The following is an 11,987-nucleotide window of genomic DNA, read 5'->3' on the forward strand; positions in this document are numbered from 1 at the left end:
AAGGTCTGGCTCCACCACCTCGCACTCGCTGCGTCCGTTGACAGGCTAGACGTGTTTGAAGGAGTGTGCAGCAGCGTGCGGGTGCCCACGAACGACCCAGGTTGGCGCCAGTCGTTACTCGCTCCCACCGCGACTCGACGGAACTCGCCTTTGAGCGCCTCGTCCTCGCGCCCCGCCGCAAGTGAGCGGCGTGGCAATGGACCGCCGCGTTGGTGATGCTCGCTTGTACGCGTCTAGCTCGCGATTACCGGTCCTGTCACCGTCCTCGCCCGTCCCTTCGAGCGAAGCAGGCGAGATCGAGGAGGCTAGGGCCGGCTTGCTTGGGCAGCGGTACTGGGCAGGGCTGCAGGCACGGAAGGTTAGAGCACAGGAGCGAGGCGAGACGGACGAGTTGGATGCGGACCTTTCGAGCGAGGACGAAGTGCGCTCCTTTCTCTTCCTCCGTTCTTCCGCTACGGCTGACGCTTCGTAAGATTTAGCTCGCCATGTCTCCCGTTCGTCTCCAAGCATACACCCTCGCTTCGTCGGCCGAAAGGCGTCGCCGCGCCCCATCCCCATCTCTCGCTGTACCCGCTTGTCGCCGCCCCTCTTCCAGTCGAACACGCTCGCCTTCACCTCGCCCATCGCCCGAACCTTCTCTCCCGCACCCCGACGAGGTTCTGCGAAAGCAAAGTCGATCTGCTTCACCCGCACTCTCGGATGCCTCGTCCCATGTCCTCGACATCATTGCACGACCGCGCAAACCCGTGCAGAGTCGCCCGAGTCGGTCTCCTTCGCCGTCGGACACTCGAACAACGACGCCACCGCCTCGTAAACGACCCCGCACAGCAACGCCTCCTCCTTCATCCTCGCCTCGCGCCTCTTCTCCCGTGGACATTCCTCCGGATGCCGCACATCTCGTCGCCGGCCGCGCCCTCCGCACTCGCACCGTCGCTCAACTGAAGCCCTACTCGGTTGAGCAGCTAAAGTACACCAAGACGCTGCTGAAGAATGGATGGGAGGGTGCTGTCGTGCGGACGAAGCGTCCAGTTGAGGAAACGGCTGAGGAACTCCAACGGAAGAAGGAGGAGCTCGCGAGGAAACCGAAGGATAGTCTAGGAGGCTGGCTCGTCAGCGACGAGGAGAACGGGACCGGCGACAGTCTGCCTCGTTTGCAGGACCGCTCGTTAGGGAGTGCGGATACGTCGAGTGGGTTGCAAAGCGACGAAGACGGCATGTCCCTGCTTGAGCGGGAGGCCAGGCGGAAGGAGCGGATGGAGCTGACGGTGGCAGCAGCAATGGGCGGGAACGGCAAGAAGCGTCGTAAGTTCTGCCTCATGCCTGCACGTTCCGTCGCTCCGCTTATCAGTGACCGCTCCCTCAGCCTACTCGCCTCACCGACACGGTCCCTCTCGCATCGACAACCCTCTTCGCCGCACGAAGGCGCCTCAATCGCGCAAGAAGCGCCATGGGGCTGCCGCATCAGACGACGGTTCCAGCGACTCGTCAACCGCCACAATCACCTCTCCTCGACAAAAGCGTCATCGACCTCGACGCGCCGAAAGTGCACCACCTTCTTCTTCGCCTGCCCACTCGCCTCGAAAAACGGACGGTACCAAGCGACGACGAGTTACCGACCGCCGTCGTTCCGGCTCGGCCACCGCAGCGTCTCGCCGACCAGCTTCTTCCGCACGACGGCAGATTCGGGCGGATAGCGAGCCTCCGACTTCTTCACCGGCTCGACAGCCTGTTGGCATGGCGAAGAAGCCGCACAACATGGCCAAGCCGTCCAGATCGGTGCATCGACGAGCTGGATCCGGCGAGCGCAATGCGCTTGACCGGGACATCCTCAACTTGCCATCACCGTCGCGGTGGAGAAGCGATGGAGATTCGGAGTTGCCGTCAGACGAGGATGAGGAGGAAGACGAGGAGGAAGTCGGGGGTGACGAGGAATCGCAGTCGCCCGACCGCCAGCTCGGCCCGTCCCGCCTCGAGCTCAGCCACAAGCGAAAACGCGCACTCGGCGCGATGATGCCCGCAGTCTTCCTCAAGAAGGCGGCGAAGGACCTTAAGCTCATGGCGCGCGAGCGCGAGGTCGGCGAGTACTCGAGCGGATCAGAGCTGAACTCGGGCGACGAGGAGGCAGTGGAGCGCGCGCGGAAGAATCAAGCGAAGAAGCGGATCGTACCAGGCGACGCGCCGATGCGTTTCGAAGGGGCAGCGTTCACGGACGAAAGCGGCGACGAGCCCGACCGGTCAGACGATGGAGTCGGCGACAAGGACGAGGAGGACGAGAACGACGCTGTTTCATCATGGCTGCAGTCCTTCGCGCCTAGACGGACAAACGCAGCGGAAGAGGATATCGTCGACCGCTTCCTCAAGCGGGCGAAGCGACCGCCGCCGAAGAAGCGGAAGGCCGGAAAGGCTGCCGAGTCTTGCGTTCGGCCTGCTGGCGAAGGCTCGACCAAGGAGAAGAAGGGAGGGCGGGAAGAGCGGGCGTCGCTCAAGGAGACCGGCAATTACGTCGTTGGCTACCGTCCTCTCGATGGTTCCGCTGCTAAAAAACGGAAGCCCCGCTCCGTCCCGCTCGACACCGACGACGTCATCTTTGCCTTCGTGCGTCAGCAGGAGCTGTCGGTCGAGGGGAAGGACGACGACGACGACGTTGTGATCGCCCCTCCGGTCAAGCCGCGAAGCGCGACAGAGCAGTCGCTGCCGAACCGAGTCTTCGCCATGTCCACCGGCGCCCCTGTCGTATCAGCGAACGACGTCCGGAACGACGAAGCCTGGGCGACGTTCGGCAAGTTCTCGCCCGACTTTGGACTCGACCGATTGCCGCCTGGCATCCGCTTTTCCTCACCCTCTTCCTTCATCGCCAACGGCCATCTTTACTCGCTCGTCAAGCCCGCAGACAACTCCGCTTCCGCTTCATGCGACGTCTACGGCCTGCACCTCTCCTCCTCGACATCGCTCGAACAGCTCGAGTCGCATCTCCCGGCCATCTGCGACGACATCCTCGAAGACCTCGCTCGTCTGGGCAAGGAGGGCGAAGTACTCGATTCTCTTGCCGACGTTGGGAAAGTCCTTCAGTACCTCGGCAAGCGTATTGACGCGGCGACAGGAGCAGAAGCAGCCAAGACCGGTTCGGCTATTTTAGCGAGCCTCGAACGCCTTGAGGGCCGACTGAACGCTAGTTCAGTGTTTCAAGCAGCTGGAAAGGATTTTCGACGGGGTCGCGTCCTCGTGGGATGGTACCTCGTCGACATCGCCGCTCGCGTCCAACGGACGACAAGCGACGTCGTCGACGAACGCCGCCTTCAGCAACGTGTCAGGTCTCTTGTGCAGGACCTCCTTCGGCATGGTCAAGATCGCACAGTCAAGACGTTGAAGGCCGCGAGCAGCGGGGACAGGTTGGTTGCAGACGGGACAGTCGAGGCGTGGCTCGGCTTGATCAGCTTGGCGCTCAAGTCCGACTCGTTCGGTCAGGCGGCTCTGACAGTCGACGTACTCTGGCGGATTGTCGAGGAGGAAGTGCGGGCCGGCCTCTCCGCTGCCGCGCAGAAAGGTCCGGCCGGCGGCGAGATCCTCGCCTACACCGTCTTGATGCTGTGCACCATCTCGCAATTCTCGCCATCCGGCGTCTCGACGTCGACTCCTCGTCTCCCCGCACACTGGCCGGCCATCATGGCGACTCTCGATGTGATTCAGCCCTCCGCCCTCGCAGCACCCGACTACAACCTCCCGACCACAGCAGTCGCCCGGCGCGATCGCTACCTCTGGATGCTGTTCGCTCGATGCCTCATTCTTGCCGAGCGGTGGGGCTGGCGGGTTGATGTCAAGGACGACCTTCTCCCTCGACTCTTCGACCTGCTCAACGCGCGCCGACTCTCCGACCGCACGACTGAGACGAGCGGCGACTTTCCCGACTTCCTGCAAGACCTCAGCAAGTTTGGCGACACTCGCCTCGACCGTTCGAACGACACCGCCTTCGCAATCTTCCTCAAGCTTGTCATCGCAGCGGCGCAAGGCTTGCCAGCGATTTCCGACGCAGACAAGCGACGTCGAGGCGCTCAGCTCACCCGCCTATTCCTCCGCCTCTCGCCGATGGTCTCGGCTGCGTGGTCACGACAGTCGGTCGAGCTGACTCGCAGCGGGTCCATCCTGGTCAACCACTACTCGCTCGACATCGCCTTCGCCATGCTCCACCCTTCAGGTGCCGCTCAACGTGTCGAGCATGCTCGTCGCCTAATCTCCTTTGCCGACGTCGACGAGGACGCGCGTCGAACCTGCATCCGCGCTGTCCTGTACTTCGCCGCCGCCTTCCGTCATCACGACTTGCCGCTCAAGCCTATCGTCGAGTGGCTCGCCAGCATCGCCGATACGCTCAAGGGCGAGTACACCGAGATCGAGCGGCAGCGGAGGAAGGAGGAGTACCGTCTTTCGAAGGACCGGTTGAAGTCAACGAGCGGGAAAGGCGACCCGCTCTGGCAGCGGGCTGTCCTTCTCACGATGGTCTTGCGGTCGGTTCAGGTCATCTTGCGGTTCAAGAAGGCGGGAGATGCGGCGCCATCCTATCCCGACGTTGCCCTGCTTCATCCTGGTGCGTAGCTCGCGCATTTTTGGTGCTGCCATCGCCTGCGCTGACATTACGCCTGCTACCCTCTCAGCATGGACCTCGCACCTGCTCGACTCGCCTCTCGCGCTCGACCCGATGATCGGCCGCGAAGCAATCAAGGTCATCGACTGCTTCCTCGACGTCCGGCGCGCCGCACTACCGCGCCAGAAAGCCATTCAGGCTGCTAACGATGATGGTCAAGGCGAGAGTCAGGACGACTTTGGCACGTTCGACGACCTCGACTTTGACGACCCGACCTTGAACGCGATGCTCGGTATCGAAGGAGATGCTGCCGGCGTTGGAGGTGGCGACGACGCGCTGCGCTCGGCGGACAAGGCTTGCGCCGAGGTGAGCACCTCGCAATCGGACTCGTCAGCGGCCGACTAACCTATTCTGCTCGCAGCTGCTCAAGACGACCATCACGCCCGCTTTCTTCCGCCTCGTCTCGAACATCTTCGTCAGCTCGTCTGGCAGCAGTCCGACAATCGCTGACCGGGTCAGCTACGCTCAGTACGCCGTCGAATGTTGGGTGAGGTGTGCTGCTGTCGCAGTCGAGAACGGCGTAGGGGTGCGCACAGTTCCTCCCAGCTTCCCTCCTGCCGAGTCTGACTTCTTGCGTGCGCAGGACTGGCGACCGTACCTGCAGTACGGCGCCCAATCGTGGAAGCGGTTGAGTGACCCCGTCGGCCGCCGCGACATCGGTCTCTTCCTGATCATCGAGATCCTCAAGCATGACCCGGCTGCGTACACCGTGAGTACCGTCTCCATAGCGGTCCCGTCCTTGTCGCTGACTCTCACACGCGTAGGTCTTCGCCGAGGACGTCCTCGAGATCTGGTTCGAGTCGATTGTTGCGCGCCGCCTCACCTCGCAGCACATCCTCACCGAGACGCTGCTCAACGTCGACATCGAGAACGTCGGTACCGTCTCGCCGCTGGTCGAAGGGCTGCCGTTCGACAGCTCCGCCTCAAGCGGGAGGATCGAGGTCGAGCAGCTGGACCTTCTGGACAAGCGACCGGACCTGCTGAAGAGTGCGTTGCTGGTTTCCCTGGAGAGTTTTAAGCGCTCACATAGCTCTCTGGCAGTCGTCTTCGAAAACGCGGCTCGACTGGCGACGGCTTCGACTGCGTCGACTCTGCCGCCCTCGACAGGCCAGCTCCTTGGCCGTGCAGGCGCGGCGCCGCTTCGGCCGAGCGTTCCTCGTGGTACCATCATGAACCTGCTTCGGAGCATGCTGGCGTCGCTGCGGGACAACCTGGCCGTGGGTGAACCTCAACTTTCAGTAGCAGTAACACTGCTGACCACCCTTCTACTCCTCGCAGGCCATTCACGACGAGACGACACGCCGCAACTACTCGACCTTCGTCCGCTCGACGCTCGCGGCGCTCACGGCGGCCGGCGCTGTCCAGCCAAGCGGATTCCAGCCCGGCAAGCGAGGGCCGTTCAACGAGACGACTTTGCCGGACATCACCCTCCTCCGCTCTTCCGCCGCGGCGTGACAGACACGACCTTCTCTGCGCTGTAGCGTTCGTTTCTACCGTGCCAGTGCATCGTCGTTCGCAACCTCCGTCGAAACAGGGGTCCGCCCTCCGTTTTTTCGTCTCTTCGCTGGTCGTCTGCAGCGAGTCTGCACTGTTCGTCTTGCGACGTCGACGTGCTCAACCATTGAACGCTCTCTGGGAAGCCTTCGCTCGAAAGCAATTTGTCGCCGCCTGGCAGCGTCATCGACTTCGCTCTTTCCACCTCGCATCCTCACCCGCTACACCTTGCTGCACTCTCTGAACACTCCGACATGGCCGTGAGTTGCTGCTCTGAGCCGCCAGACCCATCCAGCACCACTGCCAGAAGCCGCAGCTCGTGTGACGAGTACACCGCTCCTCGTCGACTTCGAGGACCTCAACTCGCTGGCACCTGCAGATGGGGCTGAGTGGAGGATTAAGGATATCTGGGAGCGGTTCAGAACAAGGCAGCACGATGAGCAAGGCCCGGGACGACCGCTGACGCTCGTTACCCTTCGTCCTCGTCGCCGACCTGTCCTCGCCGTCATTTCGACTTCCCTCTTCCTCCACGACTTTCTCCTCCACACTGCCAATACCCCCATACAGATCCAAAATCTCATCGCCTTCGGCATTGTCGGAATCGAGATCTTGACGTTCTTCGTTCTGATCGTTCCCCTGCCCTTCACCTGGCGCCGGGCGCTCTTCAAGACCATCGCCGAGTCTCGTGCGTTCCGTCTCTGGCAACTCCTTTGCTCTACGCTAATGGTCCGCCCCGAACAGACATCATCGCCAAGGTTCGCTTGCGTTTCGCAACTTGACGCCTGCAGTTCCGCTTGATTTTGTTCGCGCGCCCCCGCAGATCCAGTATGGCCTCAAGATCACATTCATCTTCATTGCCTTGATGTTCGTCGACGCCGTCAACCAGATGGTGAAGATCCACCGCGAGCGCGAGGCGTGCGTTCTTCTCTTCCACATCTCCCCCCTCTCCCAACTAATCCGTCATTCGTCGAAGGGGCAGGTCGGCGAATGTTGCTGGAGGCTTGGCACCGGACGCGCGCTCTCAAGCCGACTACCGCAGCCGCAAGTTCCTCTCGGGTGCGCCCCTCGCTTCCTCCTCTTACTGTCCGCCCTTACTCACGCTTGACAACGCCGCAGAGCGCAACTTCTACCTCCACGGCTCCTGCCTCTTCCTCTCGCTCATCCTCTCGCGCACGTACTCGCTCGTCCTCGACCTCATCAGGGCGCAGGAGGAACTTGCGATCGTCAAGGCTCAGGTGCGCTCCGTTCCTTCGCCTTCGCCTCCATAGGTTCGCACGCTGACATTTTGTCCCGGTGCAGGCCACCGGATCTCCCTCGGCCGAGGCCGCAGCCGACCCCGACAAGCGTCTCGGCGAGACGGACAAGAAGAAGGTCAAGACGGTCGTTGTCGACAAGAAGCATGACTAAACGTCACCGCTCAAGCTGCTGTTGGTGTGGAAGGCGTGGAGGCGGGAGAGAAAGAACGAGTCGCGCAGCGTAGGTGTGGGAGATACCCCTGCCGTTTCTGTTTTCTTGCAAATAGCGCTGTTCAAGTCCAGTCCCGGCTCGCTGTCCGCCAGCGAGCTGGCTTGAGAGATAGGACTAGAGCATGCTCGAGCTGTAGCCGCTGTGCGTCGAGTCTGCTAGGCAGCGAACGAGAGGAACAGTGGTCGAAGGCGGAGTGAGCAGGGCGAGCAAAGGCGGAGGAGGCAGAGCTCATTTCGAGCCCCAGGCGCCTTGTCCAACTCGCCAGCAATCTCGGGTGGATTTGAAGCGATCCAGCGAGCCTCCGTAGCATCCTCCTTTGCACTTCGCGCACGTGCCGAAAAGAACAGAACAGAGTTGCGGGTCGGAAGGAAACAGGCTACGTCTACGCTGTCGGCTGGATTTCCTTCGAGTCGTCGCGGGAGAGGTAGAAGGATTCGAGGAACGAGTTCGGTCGTGCTGTGCGAGGGGAAAGAGCGAGAGGTCAGCAAGCGGTTCGGAGGCCTAAGTGAGGCAAGTGGCTGGACGTACGGGGCAGCTGTTGAGGTCGAGTTGCACAAGGAGGCAAATGAGTTCGTCAGGAATGCTCGACGCTGAGGACCAGGACGAAGCTTGGAGATCCTCGCCCCTCCGTTCCCGAACGAAAGTCTCGCGCAGACGTACCTCCTCCTTCGAGAACCAACGCATGATGTGACTGCGAGGATAGCATCGTCAGTACGCGATGACGGTGCAGGCAGAGTGTGAGCAAACGCACGAATCCATCTTCCAGCAGTTGAGCGCCTGAGAGAGCAACAAAGAATGGCAAGGCGTGTGGTGCGTCAGCGAGACCGCACTAGCAGAAGACCCTCAGTACTCGTCTCACGCACCTCTTGCAAGTCCTGGTAGCTCTTGAGGAGGAGGATGTCGACGGCCGACAAGTCGGTCACCTCGCGGTGTCGCTCAAACTCTTCGCGGATCTTGGCCCGGATGGAGTAGGCGGGGACGTTGAGCGAGTAGAGGGAGACAATCTCGGGCGCTGTACGAGCGAGTAGAAGGTCAGCCTGCGTTTGAGTGATGAGGATGAGGGGGTCGGCACGGCAGCTGGCCACAGCGTCTCCGGGCGGGCGTGGCCAAGCCAGCAGTATCCGCATAAAGCCTGTGATATTGCACAACGAGACTCGAACGCACCTGCGCGGTACCACTGCCTGTAGAGCGACCTCGTGCGTGCCCGGGCAGCGTCCCAGGACCCGGACTGCTGCGTGACGCGTGCGAGCCTCGATGGGATGGTCGTCATGGTCCTAGCGAGTGTGTGTGCGCTGTGAAAGCTGCTCCTGCGCGAGCCGAGGCGGTCAAGACGAGTCTGACCTCCGCTTCCTCTCCTTCGCCTCCTGCCACTCGCTGTCAACGCGCTCTCACGCCGCCTGGGACTGCTTGCTAAGGTCTCAGACAGCTATACAGGCGCTGCGACCACACTCCGACTCGCCATGTCGCTGTACGACACCTCGTCGTCGACCGTCGCCCGTCACTGGCAGACCCAACTCGCCCTCTCCGTCGCGTTCCTCAAGCAGCTCAACGGGCCCATCCGACTCGAAGACCTCGCCCTCAGGTCGGGCGTCGAGGGGCTGCTGCACAACCACGAGCTCGTCGAGGGATTGAAGAAGCATGAGCGGGTGCGGTACACGGAGAAGACGGGCTTGTTTGCGTACAAGGTGAGGCTCCGTTCCTGTGCTGGCGTAGCGAGCGTACGGAGGCTGTGGCGGGCGTGCAATGCGACATTGAAGCCGAGCGCTCATCCTCACACTTTGCCTCGTCGACCGTGACTCCCTCTTCCAGCCCGACTTCATCCTCTCGTCCAAGAACGACCTCCTCATCCTCCTGCGACGACACTCTCCACAAGGCGGGCTGCCGGTGAAGAAGCTGCGCGAATCATGGGCGGGAGTGACGACGGCTATCGAGGAGCTTGAGCGGGAAGGGAGGGTGTTGGTTACGCGAACGGGCAAGACGGAGCAGAGTCAGGAGAGGGAGGGTCAGATGAAGATGGTCTTCCTGGACGATATCGGCAAGGAGAAGGACCCGCTGGATCAAGGTCAGTTCGCAGCGTTTGCGTGGCTGTTCCTGCTCGGCGCACGCCCGCTGCAACGGGTGCCTACTCCAGCAAGTCCGCTGACGTTTGTGTTCCTTTTCGCAGAGTTCCGCGACCTATGGCGCTCGCTCAAGACGCCTGTCGGCGACGAGCTAGCGCAGGAACTCAAGAATGGTGCGTTTCAGCCCTCAATCGCTGCATTCTCGCGATGCTTCGCAGCTTACGAGAGATGCTGGCTCGATCGGAGTGCTGATACGCTGTACACTCTGCAGCCGGTCTCACCGCATCCTCTGCCGCGCCTCCTCCGCCCACAACGACCAAGGCGAAGGCCAAAGGTCGCAAGGGTCCCGGCTCGTCGAACCGGCGGTTCAAGATCACCAACGTGCATCTCAAGGACCAGGGCATCGACCTGTCCAAAGACTACGTCCCGTCGAACCGTTGATTCCGCTCCCCCAGCCTTTCCTCCGCCTGAAAGAGGTCATTCCGTCCTTCCTTTCGTCCCCATGTTGTTTGTACGCTGTAGTTCCGCTCTCTAGCATCTCTCCTGCATCCATAGCCTGCATCTTTGCCGCTTCACGCTGCGAGTCTTGTCCCGACTCTTCCCATTTCATCACTTCGTCACGACCTTCCACTCGATGGCTTCTCTCGCAAGTCCAGGCAGCAAGAAGCGCGCACTGCCACACGCTCGCGGTGTCTTGCGCGCAGAAGGCGGCGGCGAATCCTCACGCGAAGCCTCGGAGGAATCGAACGCGGAAACTGGGCTGAGCGAGGACGACGACCTCGACCTCTCGGATGCGCGGCCGGCGCCTGCGTCTGCTCAGCCGATCACGAAGGGACTGAAGGGTCTGAGTTTGGGCGCACCGGTGGGCGAAGGCGTGGGGACGACTGCACCAGCGAGTACGAGGGTCGGGCAGCTGGCGGCAGCGAACGAGGGTTACGAGTCGGCTGGTCGTGCGTCCATTTCCTCTGCTCCGAAGGCGTGTATCTAGGCAGAGAGCCTCCCGGCTGACCCGCGTGACGTTGTCACTTTCCCTCCCCTCCTCACCTCGCCGTCGCTCGCACCGCTGTCAACTTTCGAAACGCCAGACGAGGGCGACATTTCCTCTGCGACGGCAAACTCCTCTTCCGCACACGCCATCACTCCCTCCGCTTCTCGCGCCCACGTCTTCCGCGCCCCCGTCGGTCTCCACCACCAACCCTCGTACCGTTCTTCCGCCGGCGAGAGCGGCTACTCGCCTTCCCCTTCGTCCTCTCCGCGCTCTCAACAGACAGAGACTGAGACGGACAAGGACGATGAGATGCCGCCTCCGCCATTGGCGGCCGTCGAGAGCAGACATCCCGGATTGGGCGAGGAACCCGTCTTGTGGGCGCCGGCGCCGAGCGGGTTCTTGAGCAACTTGACGGCCGAGGAGATTCAGGTGCGTACATTCACGCTGCGGGTTTCGAGCTGGGAGGCTGACGACGCCACTCCCGCAGGACCACATCCGGAGAGCGATTGCGGGCGACCCTGGGCGGGCCTACAAGATCAACCCTCCTCCGACCGACAGGCCCGTTAGGATCTACGCTGACGGTGTCTACGACTTGCTGCATTGTGCGTCGCTGCCCACTTCCTGGAAAAATGCAGCCGACTGACGCTCTTCCTCATCCGCACAGACGGCCACATGCTCCAGCTGCGACAATGCAAGCTCGCCTTCCCCTCTGTCCACCTCCTCGTCGGCGTCTGCTCCTCAACCCTCGTCGAACAACACAAAGCCAAGCCCGTCCTCTCGTCGCAAGAACGGTACGAATCGATGCGGCACGTTCGTTGGGTCGACGAGGTCGTCGAGGATGCGCCGTGGCAGGTCGATCAGGAGTTTATCGACAAGTGGAAGATTGATTATGTCGCGCATGACGAGGAGCCGTATGCGAGTGCGGGCAAGGACGATGTGTATGTGTACGCCAAGTCAATCGGTGCGTACTGGATCTTCCGCGCTAGTATCTGTGCTTGCCAGTGCTAATGCTCGATCGATCTGTCTACGTCACAGGCGCCTTCCTTCCCACGAAACGCACCAACGGCATCTCGACCTCCGAACTCCTCCAGCGCAGTGCGTTCTCTCGTCCGCCCTCCCCCCGCTCAGCTACTAAAGACTCCCTCTGCAGTTGTTGAAGGCTACCGCGAAGGCGACTACGACGGCAAGCTGCGCAAGATCGGCCACCCCGAACTGTGCTCTCGCCAAGGCAGCGAAGCCGGAACGGGCTATGGCGCTCCTCACCCTCTCCCGACGGTCGGCGAGCAATAAACACAGCATTCGACGTCCCTTCCTCATCATACATCGCCTCGCGCCTCATCGC

At 61.9% G+C, this 11,987-nt stretch overlaps 5 protein-coding genes across 5 annotated transcripts; 4 read left to right on the forward strand and 1 right to left on the reverse strand.

Moving 5' to 3' along the window:
• Positions 1–196: 196 nt before the first annotated feature.
• On the forward strand, positions 197–6,091 carry RHTO_03356 (methyl methanesulfonate-sensitivity protein 22; the record flags this gene model as incomplete). Its single annotated transcript, XM_016417027.1, has 9 exons — positions 197–421; positions 480–1,302; positions 1,364–4,579; positions 4,647–4,942; positions 4,998–5,162; positions 5,220–5,345; positions 5,401–5,623; positions 5,678–5,853; positions 5,915–6,091. 9 exons carry the CDS (start codon positions 197–199, stop codon positions 6,089–6,091), a joined length of 5,427 nt encoding a protein of 1,808 aa, XP_016271556.1.
• Positions 6,092–6,384: 293 nt separating this feature from the next.
• On the forward strand, positions 6,385–7,537 carry RHTO_03357 (B-cell receptor-associated protein 31; the record flags this gene model as incomplete). Its single annotated transcript, XM_016417028.1, has 7 exons — positions 6,385–6,390; positions 6,698–6,815; positions 6,872–6,885; positions 6,951–7,045; positions 7,104–7,186; positions 7,247–7,365; positions 7,430–7,537. 7 exons carry the CDS (start codon positions 6,385–6,387, stop codon positions 7,535–7,537), a joined length of 543 nt encoding a protein of 180 aa, XP_016271557.1.
• A 442-nt stretch (positions 7,538–7,979) lies between these two features.
• Positions 7,980–8,867, reverse strand: RHTO_03358 (NADH-ubiquinone oxidoreductase B14 subunit; the record flags this gene model as incomplete). Its single annotated transcript, XM_016417029.1, has 6 exons — positions 7,980–8,053; positions 8,126–8,132; positions 8,258–8,288; positions 8,349–8,374; positions 8,461–8,609; positions 8,762–8,867. The coding sequence occupies 6 exons, from the start codon at positions 8,865–8,867 to the stop codon at positions 7,980–7,982; spliced, it is 393 nt and encodes a 130-aa protein (XP_016271558.1).
• A 190-nt stretch (positions 8,868–9,057) lies between these two features.
• RHTO_03359 (transcription initiation factor TFIIE subunit beta) lies at positions 9,058–10,098 on the forward strand (the record flags this gene model as incomplete). The annotated part of the gene is made up of 4 exons (XM_016417030.1): positions 9,058–9,282; positions 9,407–9,659; positions 9,762–9,830; positions 9,929–10,098. The coding sequence occupies 4 exons, from the start codon at positions 9,058–9,060 to the stop codon at positions 10,096–10,098; spliced, it is 717 nt and encodes a 238-aa protein (XP_016271559.1).
• A 193-nt stretch (positions 10,099–10,291) lies between these two features.
• RHTO_03360 (choline-phosphate cytidylyltransferase) lies at positions 10,292–11,935 on the forward strand (the record flags this gene model as incomplete). The annotated part of the gene is made up of 6 exons (XM_016417031.1): positions 10,292–10,607; positions 10,743–11,074; positions 11,133–11,247; positions 11,310–11,606; positions 11,681–11,740; positions 11,796–11,935. 6 exons carry the CDS (start codon positions 10,292–10,294, stop codon positions 11,933–11,935), a joined length of 1,260 nt encoding a protein of 419 aa, XP_016271560.1.
• Positions 11,936–11,987: the final 52 nt, after the last annotated feature.

Source organism: Rhodotorula toruloides (genome assembly GCF_000320785.1).
Source record: "Rhodotorula toruloides NP11 unplaced genomic scaffold Scaffold20, whole genome shotgun sequence".
NCBI lineage: Eukaryota > Fungi > Basidiomycota > Microbotryomycetes > Sporidiobolales > Sporidiobolaceae > Rhodotorula > Rhodotorula toruloides.